The 19,548-nt window shown below is 47.9% G+C and overlaps 2 protein-coding genes across 7 annotated transcripts in view; one reads left to right on the top strand and one right to left on the bottom strand.

Annotated features, from left to right (window-relative positions):
* LOC149317815 (D-beta-hydroxybutyrate dehydrogenase, mitochondrial-like) overlaps positions 1 to 19,548 on the bottom strand; it is a 381,124-nt gene that overhangs the window by 208,406 nt on the left and 153,170 nt on the right. The gene's annotated exons all lie outside the window — the stretch shown is intronic.
* LOC149317820 (polyamine-transporting ATPase 13A3-like) overlaps positions 1 to 19,548 on the top strand; it is a 65,227-nt gene that overhangs the window by 30,661 nt on the left and 15,018 nt on the right. For all 6 annotated transcript variants that reach the window (XR_016279923.1, XM_089508512.1, XM_089508513.1 and 3 more), the window contains 16 exons: positions 157 to 314; positions 1,984 to 2,172; positions 2,516 to 2,577; positions 3,167 to 3,317; positions 4,407 to 4,523; positions 6,632 to 6,649; positions 6,766 to 6,919; positions 7,038 to 7,158; positions 8,380 to 8,504; positions 9,138 to 9,316; positions 12,446 to 12,568; positions 13,680 to 13,759; positions 17,785 to 17,827; positions 17,930 to 18,039; positions 18,514 to 18,610; positions 19,264 to 19,336. Coding sequence is in view for 5 of the 6 variants with exons in the window: in XM_089508512.1 (XP_089364638.1) it covers positions 157 to 314; positions 1,984 to 2,172; positions 2,516 to 2,577; positions 3,167 to 3,317; positions 4,407 to 4,523; positions 6,632 to 6,649; positions 6,766 to 6,919; positions 7,038 to 7,158; positions 8,380 to 8,504; positions 9,138 to 9,316; positions 12,446 to 12,568; positions 13,680 to 13,759; positions 17,785 to 17,827; positions 17,930 to 18,039; positions 18,514 to 18,610; positions 19,264 to 19,336 (1,800 nt within the window). In the remaining variant the exon portion in view is untranslated. The remainder of the gene's footprint in view (positions 1 to 156; positions 315 to 1,983; positions 2,173 to 2,515; positions 2,578 to 3,166; positions 3,318 to 4,406; positions 4,524 to 6,631; positions 6,650 to 6,765; positions 6,920 to 7,037; positions 7,159 to 8,379; positions 8,505 to 9,137; positions 9,317 to 12,445; positions 12,569 to 13,679; positions 13,760 to 17,784; positions 17,828 to 17,929; positions 18,040 to 18,513; positions 18,611 to 19,263; positions 19,337 to 19,548) is intronic.

Here is a 19,548-nt window from a genome sequence, read left to right as displayed (position 1 = left end):
TTAAAGGGCTTCCCTGCTCCTGCAAAGAGTCTGGTTAGTGTCTGCCAGGATGAGCCTGCTCCCTCCCATCAATAACATGCTATCTTGGCTTATTGAGGTGGGGGTGGGCTTTGCCTGCTCCCTCATGTTCTCCAAAAACCCCTCTTTGTTTTGTAGGCTTCAGCACATCTAAGGGGCAGCTCGTCCGCTCCATCTTGTACCCAAAGCCAATGGATTTTAAGCTCTACCGAGATGCTTACATGTTCTTGCTCTGCCTGGTGGGGGTGGCAGCTGTTGGATTTCTGTACACAGTGGTCATCAGTATTCTTTATAAGGTATGGTTCCTGCCAAACTCCTTTTTCCTTTAATCTCCTCAGCTGACCACTAGAGGCTAACCAAAGCATCTAGTCCGCCTTTCCTCTTGCAATCTTTCTCCCCATTTCTGCCCCTAGGAATAAGTCTCTGTGCCAGTGGATAAAGTTGCCAAGGGGCAATGGGTAAATCCTCTTTTTGGCTGCCAGGGAAAAAGGGAGGGTGGCCCCCCACATCCTTCAGCTGTGACTGGTGCTCTCTTTGTTCATCAGAAGCAGGAGGAGAGCAGCTCCCTTAGCAAAATGTGGCTCTCAGTGTAAGACCAAGCAGAACATTGTTAGTTTTGCAAGGGCTGACTTTGGAAGTGTTAGCTCAAGGAAAAAGGAAAGGCAGGTCCCAGTCTGTAATGTCCCATTTGGCCTCTTGCGGCCCCAGCTGTATCTTCCAATATCCCCTTTGGGAGTTGCTCCCTGAGGCCAGACAAGGCCACTTGGCCTTGTCAGCTCTCCTCTGAGGGGACAGCAGGGCTCTCCCCCATCCCCTTCATCTTGGCGGTGGCGTTGTCTCTAATAGGGTTTATTTATATGCCGCCCAATCACTGGGAATCCAGGCGGCTTACAACAGAGGGGATAATAGACGGTTCCCTGCCCTCAGGCTTACAATCTAAAAAGACACGACACAAAAGGAGAAGGGAATGGTGGGGGGGAGAGGATCAGGTCCAGCATTCTTCCCTCCCTCTGAGGCCTGGACCAAGGCAGATGGACTGGAGGGAGGGCTCTTCTTCTTCAGGCTAGCCCTGGTGGAGCTGGGCCTGCCTAGTCAACTCCCTCTCGGGCCGGAAGATGACAGGTATGGAGGGAGGAGTCTCTTCTTCCAAGCTAGCCCTGATGGAGCTGGGCCTGCCTGGTCAACTCCCTTGCGGGCCGGAAGATAACAGGTATGGAGGGAGGAGTCTCTTCTTTCAGGCTAGCCCTGATGGAGCTGGGCCTGCCTGGTCAACTCCCTCACGGGCCGGAAGATGACAGTTATGGAGACAGACAATTCTGTCTCTGGCAGAATGAAGCGGTTGGCACCTGCTGCCCCCTGAGCCCCCCACTGGCAGGGGTGTATGTGTATGTATGGTGAGGTCACTGAGTTCCAGGCCTGTTTCCCCTTCGGTTCCTCTGAGGGTAGGAGACCCTTTGGTCCCTTGGACCCAAGATCTGTCTCCTCCTCACAACAAGAAATGGGCCAGTGCTTTGGGTCTGAGGGCCAGTTTTCTCTCTGGCACACTCTGGCGGCTGAGCAGCGTAAGGGTGTGGAGGCTGCCCTCTGTCTATAACGGATGGGCAAAGGGTGGCCTGTGGACCCCAGGACCATTTTTGTGGGCCCCCGTGGCCTGCCAAGAGCTAGGCATTTTTTGACTGTGATCTGCTCTGAGAGCCTTTGAGGCTGAAGAGCGGGTTAGAAATACTCTAAATAAAAAATAACTAAAACTTGTTTTGATCCATAATGCCACCAAATACACTCTAGCAGTGCGGAGGCTGTTTCTATCGTGTTTGGAGGCTTCTTGCCCGCCCCCTCGGGTTAAAAACAATTTTATATACATAATTCTTCATAGCCATTTTTTTGTACCCAAATACTCCAAAGTGTCCACTAGCAGGTATAGCAGAAGGCTGTTGTTCCCTAAGCGTGGTGCCTCTTGTCATGTAGGTGTCAGCTAAAATCATCATCATTGAGTCCCTGGACATCATCACCATCACCGTCCCGCCTGCGCTTCCGGCAGCCATGACGGCTGGGATTGTGTATGCCCAGCGGCGGCTGAAGAAAGTCGGGATCTTCTGCATCAGCCCCCAGAGGATCAACATCTGTGGGCAGCTGAACCTCATCTGCTTTGACAAGGTACTTTCTTTGTTGATGTGTGGTCCCCCGGGTTCAGTTCAGGATGAGGTTTGCTGGAAGATCATCCCTTCCACTGGTCTTGACCCTCAGCCTTCTTGTGGTCCATGGAGCTAGCCAATGAGCGTACTGTATGGATATTGAGTGGGCCCCAGGGGTGGGAAATGCCAGGGCCTCTTTGGGCTACTCTGGCTGGCCTCACTGGCAGCAAATCTCAGAGATCCGGTTGGCCAAGGGGTGGTGGTCATATGGCTCCCGTGAGGGGGCTGGCTGGATGTGGGCCTTTTTTGCTTCCTCAGACCCTGTTTCTGAATTTCATTTCTCCCCTCTCTCCCTCTTTTACTAGACGGGCACCCTTACCGAAGATGGCCTGGACCTGTGGGGGTTCCAGAGGGTGGAGAGCTCTTGGTGAGGGCAGCGTGGGGGTGGGATGGGGTGAGCTTTGGCTGAGAAAGGCAGGCTGGAAAACAAGAGGTGGGCAGGGAAGGGATGTCCCTGCATGCAGAACAAGCGAGAGGGAAAGAAGTTCTCAGAGGACTTGCATTTGTTACGGTGCATTTTGGAAATTCTGTGTCTGAATTCCTTTTTTACTTGCAGACAGATATGTGCTCTCATAATCCTCAGTCATTTAGAGTGCTATACTGCCCCTGAGACTTCTGGGGGGTGGGTGCAAGGTCCCTTTGGAGGGTCAAATTCCTTTTCTGTGATGGTGAGGAATCCCACCGAAGGCCATGCCAGATAATGCCCCACTCCCCCTCCATGTTTTGTGTCTACATTCCTCTCCAGCATTCCCATTAGCCAGAGCATTGGCTTATGCATTTTTCTTTTTCTAGCCTGGATAGCATTTTGATTTTTTGTGGAATGTAGACTTGGGAGCAAGTTGGATGGCTGTCTTTGAAGAAAGACTGAAATTTTCTGGAAGTGGCTCCCACCCAGGAAGGTCAGGATCCTGGCTGGTCACTGGCATGGTTCCATCTGGCTTCGTTCCTCCCCATAGCTTCCTTTTGCCAGAAGAGAGTGCGTGCAGCGAGGCCCTGGTCAAGTCGCCCTTCGTGGCCTGCATGGCGACCTGCCATTCCCTCACCAAGATCGAAGGAGTGCTTTCTGGAGACCCCCTCGACCTGAAGATGTTTGAAGCCACTGGATGGGTGAGGAGCAGTGCCTGCCAGGGAAAGGAGGGTGCAGATAGCAGGGCAGGTGGTGCCCAAAGTGCCAGGGAGTGAGTTGGCCCTCTCTTAAATTGCAGGCAAAAGGTATAGCAAATTCAGGGGAGAAGGCTTGCTGTGCTGGATCAGCCCAAAGGAGGCTCGCTAGTGGCACTTTCCATTCCCCCGTTGATCCATGAGGTGCCCCAGTGGGACTAGGGCTGCTAGTATGGCAGCAGGTGGGCAAATGCCCCTCCACTGCGACTGATGCCCGGAGGACTGCTGTGCCTCTGAAGGTCGCGACAGTGACCCTAAGCTCCATGGATGGGCATCTTTCAGGAGTGCTGTGTTTCATCTTCCTGCATGGCTGGGGGCTGGCCTAGATTTCCCTTGGGAAACTCTTCCAGCTCTAAGATTCTGTGATTCACTCAGTCCCCTTTAAAAGCATCCAGACAGCAGCCATGATGCCATCTTGTGGTAGCAAATGCCACAGTTTAACTGTGCATTATGTGATTAATTTTTCAAAAATGTATTAACTTTATTTATATCCAGCTCTCCCCCTCGCTCCCGGTCGCAAAATCAACTCTAATCAATTAAAACAGATCCAGTTTAGCTGAACCATACAAAAAGTTATAGTTAAAGTGAAATTAATATGTCAATAATATTAAAAACAAGGTAGAGCATACAATTCCAAATTATGAAGAGGCAGTATAAAACAGTTTATTACATGCAGTGGGACACACCGTCAAAAGCTCTACTTGTGAAGATGTCCAGTTCTTGAAAGCCTGTCTTGGCTGCAGATGTAAGGAAAGCTGGTGCAGCTTCTGTTGCCCTCTCCAGATCACAGAGGGCTGCTCTTCCTTTTTCCAAAGAAGAAAGCCTGTTTACCCCCCTCTCTTCCATGCCAGTAATGGGCAATAATGTGTGGTTTGGTGGGTTTTTCAAAATGTGCGGTTGGACAGGGTGCCTTGCGTTGCTCTTTTCCCATGGAAGGAGAGGCTATGAGCTTTGGAAGGCCTGCTTCTGGGGCTGAAACTGCAAAGCAAGCTGGTGTCTGTGCTTCATGTCTGCCTCTGTGTGTGTTTCATTCAGATTCTTGAAGAAGCAACGGAAGAGGAAACAGCCCTTCACAACCAAATTATGCCTACTGTGGTCCGGCCTCCCAAGCAGTTCCTTCAGGACTCCAAACCTGCAAGCCACAAAGAAATGGTAAATCACTTCAGAGGCTTCCTTTGTTGTCTTGGGTCCATTCTGCTCTTCATTTATTTTGGAGAAGAAGGCCTTGACAAGGTTTCCCATGACATTCTTGCAAACAAGCTTGTAAAATGTGGGCTAGACAAGGTACCTGTTACATGGATTTATCATTGGTTGACCGGCTGAACCCAAAGGATGGTCAGCCATGGCTCCTTTTCATCCTGGAGAGAAGTGACCAGTGGGGTGTCCAGTGGGGCTCTGTCCTGGGCCCAGGGCTATTCAACATCTTTATCAGTGACTTGGAGGACAGAATTGGGGGCATACTTATCAAACTTGCGGATGACACCAAATTTGGATGAGGAGCTAATACTCCAGAGGACAGGATTAAAATTCAAGATGAACCTGAATAGACTAGAAAGCTGGGCCACAGCTAACAAAATGAATTCAACACAGAGAAATGTAAGGTAGTGCACTTAAGGTGGAAAAATGAAATGCACAGATATAGGATTATGGGAGACACCTGGCTGAATGAAACTACGTGTGAAAGGGATCTAGGAGTCCAAGTAGACCACAAGTTGAACATGAGCCAACAGTGCGATGCAGCAGCTAAAAAGGCCAATGCAATTTTAGGCTGCATCAATAAAGTATAGTGTCTAGATCAAGAAAAGTAATAGTGCCACTCTATTCTGCTCTGGTCAGGCCTCACTTGGAATATTGTGTCCAGTTCTGGGCACCACAATTCAAAAAGGACATTGAGAAACTGGAGCCATATGTCCAAAGGAGGGTAGCCAAAATGGTGAAGGGTCTGGAAACCATGAAGCCCTATGAGGAAGAACTTAGGGAGCTGGGGATGTTTAGCCTGGAGAAGAGAAGATTAAGGGGTGATGTGATAGCCCTGTTTAAATACTTGAAGGGATGTCATGTTGAGGAGGGAGCAAGCTTGTTTTCTGCTGTTCCAGAGAATAGGAGACAGTAGATCAATGGATGCAAGCTGCAGGAAAAGAGATTCCACCTCAACATTAGGAAGAACTTCCTGACAGTAAGGGCTATTCCACAGAGGAACACACAGAATCCCTTGGAGATTGTGGTGGGGTCTCCTTCTTTGGAGGTCTTTAAGCAGAGGCTGGATGGCTATCTGTCAGGGATGCTTTAATTGAGATTTCCTGCATGGCAGGGAGTTGGACTGGATGGCCCTTGTGGTCTCTTCCAACTCTACGATTCTATGATTCTTGAGCCACTGGTGTGGAATGGGGACCATCTATCTGGCTGCTCTCTTCCCCAGAGCTCTAGGTCAGTTGTCAGACTGGGGAGCAGTCAGGCTGGGGGGAAAAGCTATGGGTCACATATTTGTTTAAAATGTTTTACACCACATTTCCTGGGAAGGCATCCCTTAGATCAATCCCAAAGGTTGAAATAGCATGTGTGCAGTAGCATCTTATAGCAGGGATGTAAAGAAAACCCCTTTACCTTGTGTGTTGGTCAGACGCTAAGAAAGCAACGCCATAGACAGGGTCGGCCCAAGATACTTTACTGCCTGAGGGTTCAAATCCCTGCTTAGCCACATAAACCTCCAATGGGGCGGGGGGGGGGGGGGGACTGGATGGGTCTCACTCAGCCTCAGAGGAAGACAAGGGCAAACCTCTGGGTGAAACTCTGGCCAAGGAAACCCTAGGAGAGGGGCTCCATAAATGGACGTCGATTGGAAGGCAGACAACAACCTCATTCCAAGGACAGGCAGCAGGATGGCTGAGTCCTAGTTTAACCATCATGTTGGGAAGACATTCCCTCCTCTAAAAGAGTGGAGGCAACAGGATGGCCGAGGGCCCCCCAAGAGCCCTTGTGGCACGGAGAGCTCTGCCCCTTCTGCCAACGCAGAGGACTGCTCCCATGCACCATGGAGTCCAGCCAGGAAGTTGTGACTGATGACCTCCCCCAGCCTCTCCCACCAAAGTGGCTCCCACCCAAGTGGGGCTGCTCTGGCTAGTGTTAGGACTGGCCTGTTAAGCCTTCATGGAAGATTTTGGGGAAATAGTCTGCTGCAATAGAGCTTTGGACAGCGATGGAGTTGGAGAGGCGGTGACAAAGTCTCATTTCCCCTTCCTCATTTCCCCCTCCCTCTGCAGGAGCTGTTTGAACTTTCGGTGAGTACCTTCCCTTTCGCTTCCTTGGCTGCCTTCCTGTTGATGCCCCCCGTCCCTGCCCCGTTGGCTGGTGTCTGGCCTGACTCCCTCTCCTCCTCCTCCTCCAACTGGGCCAGGCGAGCTACGAGATCGGCATTGTGCGGCAGTTCCCATTCTCTTCCGCTTTGCAACGGATGTGTGTGGTGGCAAGGGCCCTCGGGCAGAAGAGGATGGATGCCTATGTAAAGGGGGCCCCAGAAGTGGTAGCCGGATTGTGCAAGCGCGAGACAGGTACGCAGGCAAAGGACAAGAGAGAGAGAAGTGCACACTGATGGTTTGCACTGCAACTCAAATATGGCTGCTTCTAATATTATTGTGATTATTATTTGTCCTATTCTGTTTTTATTAGTCCCCAGTGACTTCGAAAGGGTGCTGGAAGAGTACACCAGGCAGGGCTTCCGTGTCATTGCTCTTGCTCACAAAAAGCTAGAATCCAAACTGACCTGGCACAAAGTCCTGAATGTTGGCCGGTAAGTTGGCAACAAAGGCAGTTCAGTTCCTGGGTATACCTTTCACAACCTGTGTCCCCTTAGTCAGGCTTGGCAGAAACCTCCTCTGTGGTGTTCTTGCTGGGAGAATGGCGTGTGGGTCATGCCTGCAATTTGAATCCATATTGTGCCCTCTTGTAGCAAAGGATGGGCATGACATGGGGGCCCTCAGACACCACCCCTTGCCTCTTTGGTCCACACTTGAGTTTCCTGGAGCCCTAGAAGTAATGTCATACCATTTTCTGCCTCTATTTTGGGTTAGCTTTTAGACCCAACAAGGTGGTTTTGAGGCAAAGATGGAGGTCCTGGGGATGTGAAAATGGAAATGAAGCTGCAACATTGATAAACGGTTTCCTTCAGTTTTTGGCCATTGTCAGATGGGAGTTTTTTGGTAAAGGAACAAAGTGGCTTTGGGTAACTTCCTGGAGACTTTGGGGCCAGATATGGCAGGTGGTTCTGAAATGCCAGACTGCAGGGGAGGGATGAACTCTGGGTGGCTCTCCTGCTTGCCCCTGCAGCCAGTGGGCATATCCTGGGCTTGGCAAAGAGGGAGGGGGGCCTGGGCTTTCCTTGCCACCTCCCTTGTAAGCCTCCCCCTCTTAGTCAGCCCTTGGTGGCACTCTGTGGTTGGCCTCTGACAACAGGGCTGGGTTCCATGGTAGCCCTCCTGCCCATGGATCAAGCTCTTCCCCAGATGTAGGCCTACTGCTCAACACCTTACTTTAAATTTCAGGAAGGTACCTGTTAGTCAGTTGGCCTGACCACCTTTTTCCAGCAGTTAGGTCCCTGGATCCAGCCTGACAGATCCAACTTGGTAGTGTTGCTTTTAGGGCTAAAGTTCCTGAAGCTCTGAACCTTGCCCTTCTGAGTCGGCCTTCTCCATGAGCCACCCACCACAACCCCAGAGGTAGATGGTCTCAGACTTAGCTGGCATTGCATGTTGAAGGGATTTCCCCCTTCCAACATGCCTCTCTCTTGCACTTAATCTCCTCTACTGTTTTGCTGCCTGGTTCACACCATTTGCCATGGCCTTGTGGCAGCTCTTGCTGCTCCACACTTGCGTTCTGCCACATCCCTGTCCCCTGCGATCCCTGAACCTGGATTAATTTTGCTGTCAGGTGAATCAGCAGTTGGCTGTCCCTGTTGGTTCCCTAACAGCGTGTGTTTATGTATGTCCCTTTCCCCCCATCTGTTTTGCTGCAGAGATGTCATTGAGGCCAACATGGACTTCATGGGGTTAATCGTAATGCAGAACAAGCTCAAGCAGGAAACCCCAGCTGTACTGGAAGATCTGCACAAAGCTGGCATCCGCACTGTGATGGTCACAGGTTTGTAAGCCACGCTTCTGGCCCCTTCAGGTTGCTGAAGCCTCATGGGGTATTGTACAAAAATGGGCACACATGAGCCAGGCTTCTGGTCCTGTTGCTGTTGGATTTGGCCCCAGCCTGAGTCCTCAGGGTTGGGTTTGGTTTCGGCACAACTGCCCTTGGGTCACGGTGAGAGTGACAAATGAGTGAATTCTTTGTTTAAGCAGTAATGGTCATGAGGACAATTCTATTACCTTTGTAAGCTGCAAACAGCAAGTTTTATTTCTGGTTCCATATGGAAGTTTATTTAAAAATAATTACATCGATATATCGGGGCTAGTTCATAAACATGGCAAGCCCAAAGATCAGCCAGGGTGGAATAATAATAGGCTGCAAAGAAATAATGGAGGTGCTCCATTTTGGGCTGATGCTTGGATCCTCAGTATATTGGGGGCTGGAGTTAAGAAGTCCCTCTTGGTCTGTTTGGAGCCCTCTAAGTAAAAGGAGCAGAAGCATGGGGTGAAACTAGTTGGGGATGAAGGGATCAGAGGCTGCCCGAGAGGAGAGTTTCCAGAGCCAAAGGGATAGTGAGCGGCCCAGGAAGGTGGTCGAGGTGGCAGGGCCTGACCCTCTCCCGTGTGCTTCCCTTTGCAGGAGATAACATGCTGACAGCCATCTCTGTGGCCAGGGACTGCGGGATGATCCAGCCTCAGGACAAAGTGATCATTGCTGACGCACTGCCTCCCAAGGATGGCCAGCCAGCCAGGGTCAACTGGCATTACGCTGATGCCCTGCCAAAAGGTGCCAGTGCCACACTGGCCATCGACGTGGAGGTAACTACAGAACCAGCCGACCAGAGCAGGGGATTTTGTGGTTCTATGGAGTGGCCAGCAGCCATTTCCCCCAGTGGAAACGGAAGGGAGGGACCAGTGGCCAGGCAGTTGTGTGCTTTCACTTCCTTCTAGCAACTGGAGGACCTTTGGTGAAAAGGAGAATGCAGAGGGTAAACTGAGGAGTGTGTACACACGCATGTGTAAGAATCTTCAGGGGTTCCTTTCTGCCCCACACATATATACCATCAAGCCTTTCTTATCACCCGCTCCCTAGTGGACTTTCAACCAGCAAGGCAGTCTTGGGGGGGGGGGGGCTGCCCGAAGGGAGTGTTTAGAGAAGGCCTGATATGTGTCTGTTCTGTCCAGTATTGCTCCTGACCGCTGATCCCTCCCCCCGCAAGTGTCAGTTGAGTAACACACATTTGCCATGATGTGGCATACATTCCAGTCCTTGATGGCCTATAAAACAGATCACAAAAGTTGAGGAGCCTCCAGGCCTCTTGAGCAGGTGGGTGCCATTTGCACAAAGGCAAAGCGGATTCTCCTTGGTTGGAGGTTTTTAAGCAGAGGTCAGAGTCAGCCACCTGTGGATATAATAATAATAATAATAATAATAATAATAATAATAATAATAATAAATTTTATTTATGTTTTCCCGCCTCTCCCGAGGGATCGAAGCGGGATGACAGTCAAAATACATAATACGATAATATAGTATAACAATACAATAATTCCAATAACATTTAGATAAAATCAGAGTATAAAACAATGTGCTATCTAAAAACATGCTCTGTGCCGATCCCAATTAACATCCTGAGGTAGCCTTCTGTTGAAAGTGATATTCTTTAGAAAGAATCAGGGGGGTAGCCTCATTGGAAGAGGTGAGTTTTCAGCGCCTTCTTGAAGGCATCCAGAGTAGAGATAAGTTGGATCTCTTCCGGGAGATTGTTCCATTGCAAAGGGACCATGGCCGTAAATGCTCTTTGGTGAGTGGTTGTTAATCTCACTTTGGGATGCTCAAGTAAATACTTCCCGGTTGTTGTGAGAGTGTGGGACGGATTGTGTTGGGAGAGGCGTTCCCTCAAATAACTTGGGCCCAAGCCATGTAGGGCTTTATAGGTAATAACCAACACTTTGTATTGAGCCCAGAAGCTAATAGGCAGCCAGTGTAGCAACTTTACTACGGGTGTTATATGGTCTGACCTTGAGGTTCCCATGACCAATCCGGCTGCGGCATTTTGAACTAGTTGAAGCTTCTGAACTTGGTACAAAGGTAGCCCCATGTAGCGCGCATTACAGAAATCCAAGCAAGAGGTTACCAGTGCGTGTACTACGGTTTCAAGGTCCTTTCGGTCCAGACAGGGACGCAGTTGGCGTATCAGCCGCAGCTGGTACCAAGCGCTCCTGGCCATCGCATCTACTTGAGATGAGTCCAGGAGTACTCCCAAACTGCGGACTTTGTCCTTTAGGGGAAGTGTGACCCTGTCCAGGACTGGATGGCAAATCTACCTGCCTGGACTTGGGGTACCTTTCGCGAGTACCTCTGTTTTCTCTGGATTCAACCTGAGTTTGTTTTCCCTCATCCAGCCCATTACTGACCCCAGACAGGCATCCAGAGGAGAGTCACTGTCTCAGTCGGAGACATGGAGAGATAGATCTGGGTGTCATCAGCTTACTGATAACACCGAGCTCCATGCTTCCGGATGATCTCTCCCAGCGGCTTCATGTGAATGTTAAATAGCATGGGGGATAGAATGGCGCCTTGAGGGACGCCAGATGTCAGCTCTCTTTTACAAGAGCAACTGTCCCCAAGCCTCACCATCTGGAGCCTTCCCGAGAGGTAGGATCGGAACCACTGGAGCGCAGTGCCCTCAATGCCTAATTCTCTCAGGCGTTCCAGAAGGATACCATGGTCGATGGTATCGGAGGCCGCTGAGATGTCCAAGAGCACCAACAAGGTCACACTTCCCCTGTCGATACTCAGACGGAGATCATCGACTAAGGCGACCGTGGCAGTCTCAACTCTGTATCCCGCTCTGAAGCCAGTTTGAAATGGGTCCAGACAATCGGTTTCATCCAAGACAGCTTGGAGTTGGAAGGCGACCACCCTCTCAATCACCTTGCCCAAAAATGGTAATAGGGAGACCGGTCTGTAGTTATTTCTCAGCAGGGGATCTAGGGAGGTTTCTTCAAAAGTGCTTTCACTATTACCTGTTTTAAGGCAGATGAAAATATACCCTCACGAAAGGATGCATTAAAAGAGGGCATTCTATCTTATAATGGTGTTTTTATGGCATCTCCTCCCTGAATGGTCAGCCAAGATGGGCAAGGGTCGAGAGAACACATCGTCTTCTTTACACAACCAAGGAGCTTGTCCACGTCATTGGTATTTACAAACTCAAAGTGATCCAGTTTAATCTTGTTTCCAGAGTCACTGGGTACCTCTCTCATTGATTCCGTCAAAAGGCCGGCGTCGAGATCAGCCCTTATCTGAGAGACTTTATCGGCGAAAAAGTCATTAAAAGCGTCGCACAGGCTGTGGTTGGTTCTAGTAAAAGGTTCTGGGTGGCCAGGAGTTGAGTTAGTTCCCTAACCACCCTGAACAGCTCTGCTGGGCAGTTGCCCTTCACAGGCAGCAGGGTAGATAGCCCTTTAGGGTCCTTTCCAATTCTGTATGGTTCTAGGATCCCGTGGACTCGTGGCCTTCCTTGCCATGAGCCACACTGGCTGGGCCTCATAGGAATTGTGGTACAGCCATCTGGAGGCTGGGACACCTCTTCCAAGGCGGCTTCTGCCACATCTGTGCTCCTTTTCAAGTGTTTCTTTTATTAAGAATTAACATTTTTTTAAAAAAGTGTGTCACCAAATTAAAAAGGGTGCTTTTTATGTTCCATGTTACTTGAGACATTCCAGTGGGTGCTAAACTGTGGGTGCAGGTTGTCTCAAATCAGGCATTTTGCTCACATTTGTCAGTCGGCTGCCCCCCTCCTGCAAATTTCTGCCAGGCAGAGGACTGCCTGCTTTGGCCCTAGGCTTCCAGCTTCTTCTAAAAGAGCAGCAGGAGTGTTTTCGCCCCAAAGGAAACAGGTGTTGCCAGATTCACTCCATGACCCTCCTCTTTCCTTACAGGATATCCCTATTAAACTGGCGCACAAAAGCTTTGAGGACCTCCAGGTGACCAGATACCACTTTGCTATGAATGGAAAGTCCTTCGCTGTGATCCAGGAACACTTTCAGGATCTCATCCCCAAGGTCTGCATCAGGTGTTTGGCAGGGAGAAAGGAAGGAGGGAAATTCAGCGCATTGGCAGTGCTGCGCATGTCAGGAAGAGAGAGGGATAGATAGGCATGATCATAACAGCCTTTGGCAGTGCAGTGGTGCAAACACAACAGGAGGGGGCATTTTGCAGGCTTGGATGGAAAGAAAACCCCAAAGTGACTACAGTGTTTTTAGTTAGCCAGAGGTGTCCTGTTTCCTCCCAGGCTGAGCCCAGGCGAGGAGCTTTTCCAGAGCACCTTCCTCCTGTTTCCTGGGCTGACTCATCCCGAGGGCAGCCAACACACATCTCTGCCCCGCTGACAACGCAGCCCCAGTTACAATAGCCAAGCTAAGGGCAGAGCTGTGGTTGCCTGGCATGCCAACCTCTCCTCTGCTTCTTTGCCACTCTGGCCAGTGGGTGCTGCTGTGGAAGCTCCCCTCCCTGCAAGACACAGCAGCACGCGCACACACACACACACACACCATATGTAGTTTGCTGCTGGCGCCAGTGATAAATTGTTCCAAATCTTGGAGATTCCTCCTAGCCTTGGAGAGACCATTCCTCCTCCATGATTTGGTCTTGGCCTTTGAACAGCCATGTCTTCTGCACCTTGGTAGGAGGCAGTTGTTCCTCCCTGCTATGGATCACCTGCCCTCTCCCGCTTTTGCAAGAAGCCCAGAGAGTTTCTAGCATTACAAGAGAGGGTAAAGCCTCTCTCTTTCTCTCTCACTTTAATCCTTGGGGTGAGCTGCCCGGATACCCATTAAATACAAAAACGAATAAAAGGAACATTTTTTGTTCACTATTTTGTGCTCCTGCACCCAAGAGTGAAACACCCAGTGCTTCAGCCTCTCCCCATCCCAATCCCCGGCTTAAGTAGTCCTTCTGTGCCCCTTTCCCCCAATGCAGTGTGATCCTGGCAGTGATGCTGGTGAGGATTGGGGCCACCAGAGACGGGTCCCTGGCAGGCCAGGAAACGCTGCTTCTCCGTGCTGCAGAACCCATCTGGGGCTTGAGAATCTACAGGGTTCCCTCTCTCCCTGCTTTGGGGTTTTTTGGGGGTTTCCACGTGACGCGGGTGGTAAGAGGACCTGTGTTTTCCAGCTTGTGCTGCATGGCACCATCTTTGCTCGCATGGCGCCGGATCAGAAAACCCAGCTGGTGGAGGCTTTGCAAAATGTGGAGTAAGTATTGCCCTTTCCTGCTGGGGCCACTGCTGCAACTGCTGACCCTGCTGCCTTCTCACCGTCGCCGTCAGGTGTTCTGGTTGGTCCACATGGCCTTTCAAGCAGGGGCCTTTCGAGGTTTTTTCTGCAGGCCATTGTTGCCTGCGTGTGGCAAGTTGCCCCTTTCTTTGGGCAGGCGGTCCCAGCTGGGTCCAGGGGCATCAAGGGGACTGAGGGGGGTCCTTGCATTCCTCCGCCTGTTATCAGAAAGGGGCAAAAAAGGTGTTTTAGAATTGGTTTTCAGACTTTCTGTAAACATTTGTTGTTACGGAAGCCGCTTTGGGTGCTGGCCTGGGAGAAAGGCAGCCTATGAATAAAGTAAATAAATATATCAATAATATATATATTTAATCTAATAAATTTTTATTAGACAAACATAACACAAACCTTACTAATCACAAATACAATCTTACATATGAAGTACTTTACCTTCTGAGTATTAAAACAAACTTCTCTCATTCCCGTCCTTCCCCTTTTCTCTCTTCTCCTTCTCTCCTCTGTTCATCTATTCACTCTTCCTCCTTACTACACAAACTTTCTTCACTTACACTTGCCCTCTTCCATCTACTAAAACATTCTTTCTTCTTCACATTACAGATCATTCTGACTAACTTTCAAAGACACACTGCACTAACTAAACATTCATCCAACATAAAACACATATCTTCCCGTCTTGTACATGGGAATAATCTTTAACGTTTCATTTGTGATCCTTATTATCTCTTTATTTGTTTACTACTGTCTCTATGCTACATCTTACTAAAAGCTTCTAAGAAAGGCTCTAGTTTCCTAATACTTCTTCATGGCCATTCTGTTAACTTATTAACTTATGTTCAAATCAACATTTTTTATTCTATCTTGTGAGTTACTATTACTTAAAAGTATTCTAATCTATGAAGCCTTCTACACAAAGTTCCTTTTCTTCTTGATGCAGAAAAGTTATCACGCTTTCCCATTCTCTAAAGAAGTCCTCCATATTTTCGTCATCTCAAAGTCTAGTCAATTTCTCCATTTCAACCACTTTGTAGATTTTATCTGTCCATTCTTTTATATCCTGGATGTTTTCTTCTTTCCATTTTCGTGACGATACAATCCTTGCTGCAGCGATCAAATGAAAGATATTCTCTAATTTGCGATCAATTGTATTTAGTAGGTAAATTTCAGGTTTAAATTCCATTTTAATTTTTAACATATTCCCAATTAAGTTATGAATTTCATGCCAATATTTTTGGATTATCGGGAAGACCACCAACAATGGAAAAACGTTCCTTTTCCTTTTAAACATTTCCAACATTTATCTTTTGTTCCATATATTTTAGCTAATTTATCCGGCGTAATATACCATCGATAGAACACTTTATAGTAATTCTCCCTAATATTTTGACTTCTGGTATCTTTTAAACGTATATTCCATGAATATTCCCATTGATCTAACTCTATATTGTGTCCTATATTTTGTGCCCAAGTTATCATATTGTTTTTAATGACTTCTTTTTCTAGTTCTGTTTTCAATAAAAAATTGTAAAGTTTAGAGAGTAAACCTTTATTTGCTAATTTTAATAGTTTCTCCAGTTCTGTCTCTTCTTCCACAAACTTATTCTCCTTCTGATCTGTTTTAAACCTTTCTTTTAGTTCCACTTCAGATACCAGTGAATTTTATAATTTTGATCCTGAAATTCTTCTTCTGTCGTAAATCTGTCCTTTTCCCCATCTTTTACTAACAGGTCTTTCTACTTTAACCAATCCTTTCTCTCTCCATAAAAATGCTTCCTTTCTCTTGTAATTGGTTCACCCATTTCCCCCTCACTTTTTTCCAGATCCATCGTAGCGGCTTCTTTATACAACGGTTGTTAAATTCCTTGTCTGTTTTCTCTTTATTGTAATATAGGTCTGCATGCCAACCAAAAGTTAATTTTTCTCCCTCTGATTTCAATCATTTTCTATCTTTCAGTTTTAACCAATCTTTAATCCAAATCAGACACGTAGCTTGAAAGTAAATTTTTAAACCACCTCTTTCTTTAGGATCCTCTCGTATTTTCATTCTGGCCCTTAGGTTTTTTCCCCATCCATATGAATTTAAACAAATCTTTTTGCCAGTTTTGAATTAATTTCTCTTTTTGTGTTATTGGGATTGTTTGATATAAAAAGAGAATCTTTAGTAACACGTTCATTTTAATACACGCTATTCTTCCTAATAATGATCATTTTAAAGATTTCCAATTTTCTAAGTCTTTTTTAATTTGGTTCCATAATTTATTATAGTTGTTTTTAAAGAGATCTGCATTGTTTGTTGTTATGTCAATCCCTAAATACCTTACTTCTTTTGTTATATTATAGCCTGTTGTTTCCGTTAATTCCTTTTCTTCCCTTTGGTTTAAATGTTTTGTTGTCATTAACCTTTAGTCCTGCTATTTTTTCGAATTCATTAAGTTCCTTTTGTAGCATTTTACTATTTAATAAAGGACCCTCTATAAAAAAACCTAAATCGTCCACAAAAGCTAGTGTTTTTAATTTAGTTCCCTTGTTATCTAATCCCTGAATTTCTCTATTCTAATCAGTTCTCCTAATAAGTATTTCTATTAGCATAATAAATAATAAAGGAGATCAGGGGCACCCTTGTCTTGTACCTTGCCTCATCTTTACTACCTTGGTTCTTTCTCTGTTTATAATTAAATGGGCCTCTTGTTCTCTATATATTGCTCTAATCCATTCCAGAAATCTTTTTTTAATTCCTATTTTTTTGAAAGGTTCAAATATCGTAACCCAATGCACTCTTTCAAAAGCCTTTTCCTTGTCTATTAGTACAATCGCCACTCCTTTGCCTTTTTTCCCCTTCAACAATTCCGTAGAGTTTATCATGATTCTAATATTCTTCCTTAAATATCTTTCTTCCTCTCCTGTCCAAATCTTTAAGGTTTTTTTAAATCTAGTGGCCAATATAGTTGTGAAGATTTTATAGTCATTGTTTAGTAATGAGATTGGTCTATAATTTTTAATTTCTTGGGGATCTTTATCTGTTTTTAAAATTAATGTAATGTTTGCTTCTTTCCATGTTTTAGGGAAATTTTCAACACTCGTTTCATTTAACATTTTTTGCAATGGTTCAATTAGTTCATCTTCAAATAATTTATAGTATGTCATTGTAAATCCATCCAGGCCTGGTGTTTTTCCTTTCTCTCTCTCTTAGAGCCTGTCTGATTTCCTCTTTTGTAATTGGGAAATACATAAATCATATTGACCCTTAATTATGTGGAAGAAGAAAGGTGTCTGAGAGAGAGGGAAATGAAAGGGGGGCAGAGTGGCTGCTTTCTCTGCTTCTCTTTTGCTTCCCTTGGGCAGAGCTCCTTGGCAGGCCTCTCTTTCTATCTCTCTCTTTCTGTATCTGGTGCTGGGGAGATTGGCGTAGTTGGGGGTCAGTAGGGCTGACCCTCCAAGGGATGGCTCCTTCTGGAGGAAGAGATGATTCCCCCCACCCCACAACCAGCCTTTATGCCTTGACCTTCATCCCGGGTGGCTGGTGTCGTGTCCTTTTCTGTGGAAGCACAATGCTCCCCAGCAGTGACTCTTGGGGGCTGCTTTGCTTCTTGCTTGCTCCCGCACATGCGCAGGTGGAGACCAGGGCTCTGTGTGTGTGTTGCAACCCTTTGTCCTGCAGCACAGTGGGGAATCTGGGCTTTGGCATGGCAGTCCTGCTTGCTCTCTCGCATGGTGATGAAACGGACCGCTCTCTGAGTGTGTCCTAATTATGGGCCTCGGTGTCTCCCCTGGCTGGGACAAGTGGAAGCATGTTGGCAGTGGTGTGCTGCCCTGATGTGCCAGGCCCTGCCCTGAGCCTGCCCTGTTTGGGCCATGGGTAGTGCTCTAATGAGAGTCCCCAGAGAGCCATACAAAGGCAGAGATATTGGGCTGAGAGAAGTGGATTAGGCCCAGAATTCAGTGAGGCCCTGATATTCACACTCCCCATGTCTTTGTTCTCTTTACAGTTACTACGTGGGCATGTGTGGTGATGGAGCAAATGACTGCGGGGTGAGTATTTGTGCCTGGTTAAAACATGGTTCCCATTTGGCTCATTAATCCTAATGGATGAAAGTAATGTTCACTGTTCTCTCTCCATATTCTCTCCGGCAGGCACTAAAGCAGGCACATGGTGGCATTTCCCTCTCTGAGCTAGAGGCTTCTGTAGCATCGCCCTTCACCTCCCGGACCCCCAGCATCGCCTGTGTGCCAAACCTGATCAGGTAAAGGGATGCTCAAGAGTTTTCTGGAAGTGGGGGTCCAGTGCAGGACAGGTGGCACGGTGCTCCTGGTGCCAGGCAGACCAGCCCAGTTGCGTGTTCTTGCCAGAGTGCCAGGCTCTGAGTGAGAAGGGCCTGGCGGGCAGAGGAGGGGGGTGTCATTCACAACTTGGAAGGGCTGTGGGATTACTGCCCCAGGCAGCCTTTGAACAACCCCCAAGGGCAGGCCAGGAACAAAGCTGCCCCCATTTTGCATACTCAGCAGCCCACCAGGGCATTTGCTCATCTGCTCTGCCTTCCTGTGGCAGATCCCACTTCATGGCGGGTGATTTCCTTTCTCTCAGTTGTGGGTCTGCCTTCTGGCTTTTGCTTTTCCGCAAGGTATGGTGCCTGTATGGGAAGACTTTTATTTACTCACACAAAATCTGGAAGCTTGCTGTAGCCTCTTGTTATTGTGTGGATGCCGTTTTTTCACAGGGAGGGCCGCGCTGCTTTAATAACTTCTTTCTGCGTGTTCAAATTCATGGCTTTATACAGTATCATCCAGTATGTCAGTGTCACCCTCCTTTACTCAGTGAGTATTTTGCAAGCAGGTTTTTGCTGTTGAGTTAAACATTTATTTTGTGCAAATGTGGTATTTGTGAAGACAGTGGGAAAGCCTATCCGCCCCATTCTTTCTTGTTGGCTGAGGTACAAGGGGCTCCATACCTTCTTAACCAGCCCCCTCCTGCTTCAGCAGGCACTGAGCTAGTAGGCAAAACAGGGGCATAATGTAGTGGTTATGCAATGACTCTGAGCAAAAAGTGTGTTGCCATCTTTGCATTCCCCATTCTCTCATTTCAGCCACAAATGCTGGGAAGGAGAGGGCAGAGTGGTCATTCTGTCACTTAGGAACCTGAAGCTCTGGGGGAGGGGGGGCAGGCCAGTTGTGATGGCTGCAGAGCAAGCCCTGGCCCCACACAGCAGTGGGGTGGGCACAAGTCTCCTTCTTTGGAGGTCTTTAAACAGAGGCTGGATGGCCATCTGTTGGGGATGCTTTGACTGAGAGTTCCTGCAGGGTAGAAGAATGGGGGGCTATATCATGGACTGGATCAGGGCCCTTGAAGTCTCTTCCAGCTCTATGACTCTTTGATTCTAAGTCTCCCTGGCTCAGAGGGGACCCCTCAGTGCTTCTGAAGGGCATGGCAAAGACCCTGCTGCAAAGTGTCATTGCTGCTTCCCTTCTAGATCCAGAGCAACTTGGGAGATTTCCAGTTCCTCTTCATTGACCTCGCCATCATCTTGGTGGTGGTCTTCACCAGTGAGTATTGCCCCAGGCTCCCTTGTGGTTGTGTCTTTCACTTTCAAAAGGGCTTAAGTCACCCCCTCCGCTCTCAGCTGCTCGCAGAACAGCCCTGCAGTGTATGTGTCCGTGCTGCAGTTGAGTTCCAGACACAGGGCCCCTCTCGCTCTCTGCTCTGCGTGGCTCTGGCTAAGTCCTTGGAGCCCCAGGAGAAAGGAGGCTGCTGAGAG

This window comes from Sceloporus occidentalis, unplaced genomic scaffold (assembly GCF_023333645.1).
Source record: "Sceloporus occidentalis isolate IW3139 unplaced genomic scaffold, rSceOcc1.0.p SCAF_2, whole genome shotgun sequence".
Classification (NCBI taxonomy): Eukaryota; Metazoa; Chordata; class Lepidosauria; order Squamata; family Phrynosomatidae; genus Sceloporus; species Sceloporus occidentalis.
The sequence above is the reverse complement of the archived record's forward strand: the minus strand, read 5'-3'. Positions and strand labels throughout refer to the sequence as shown.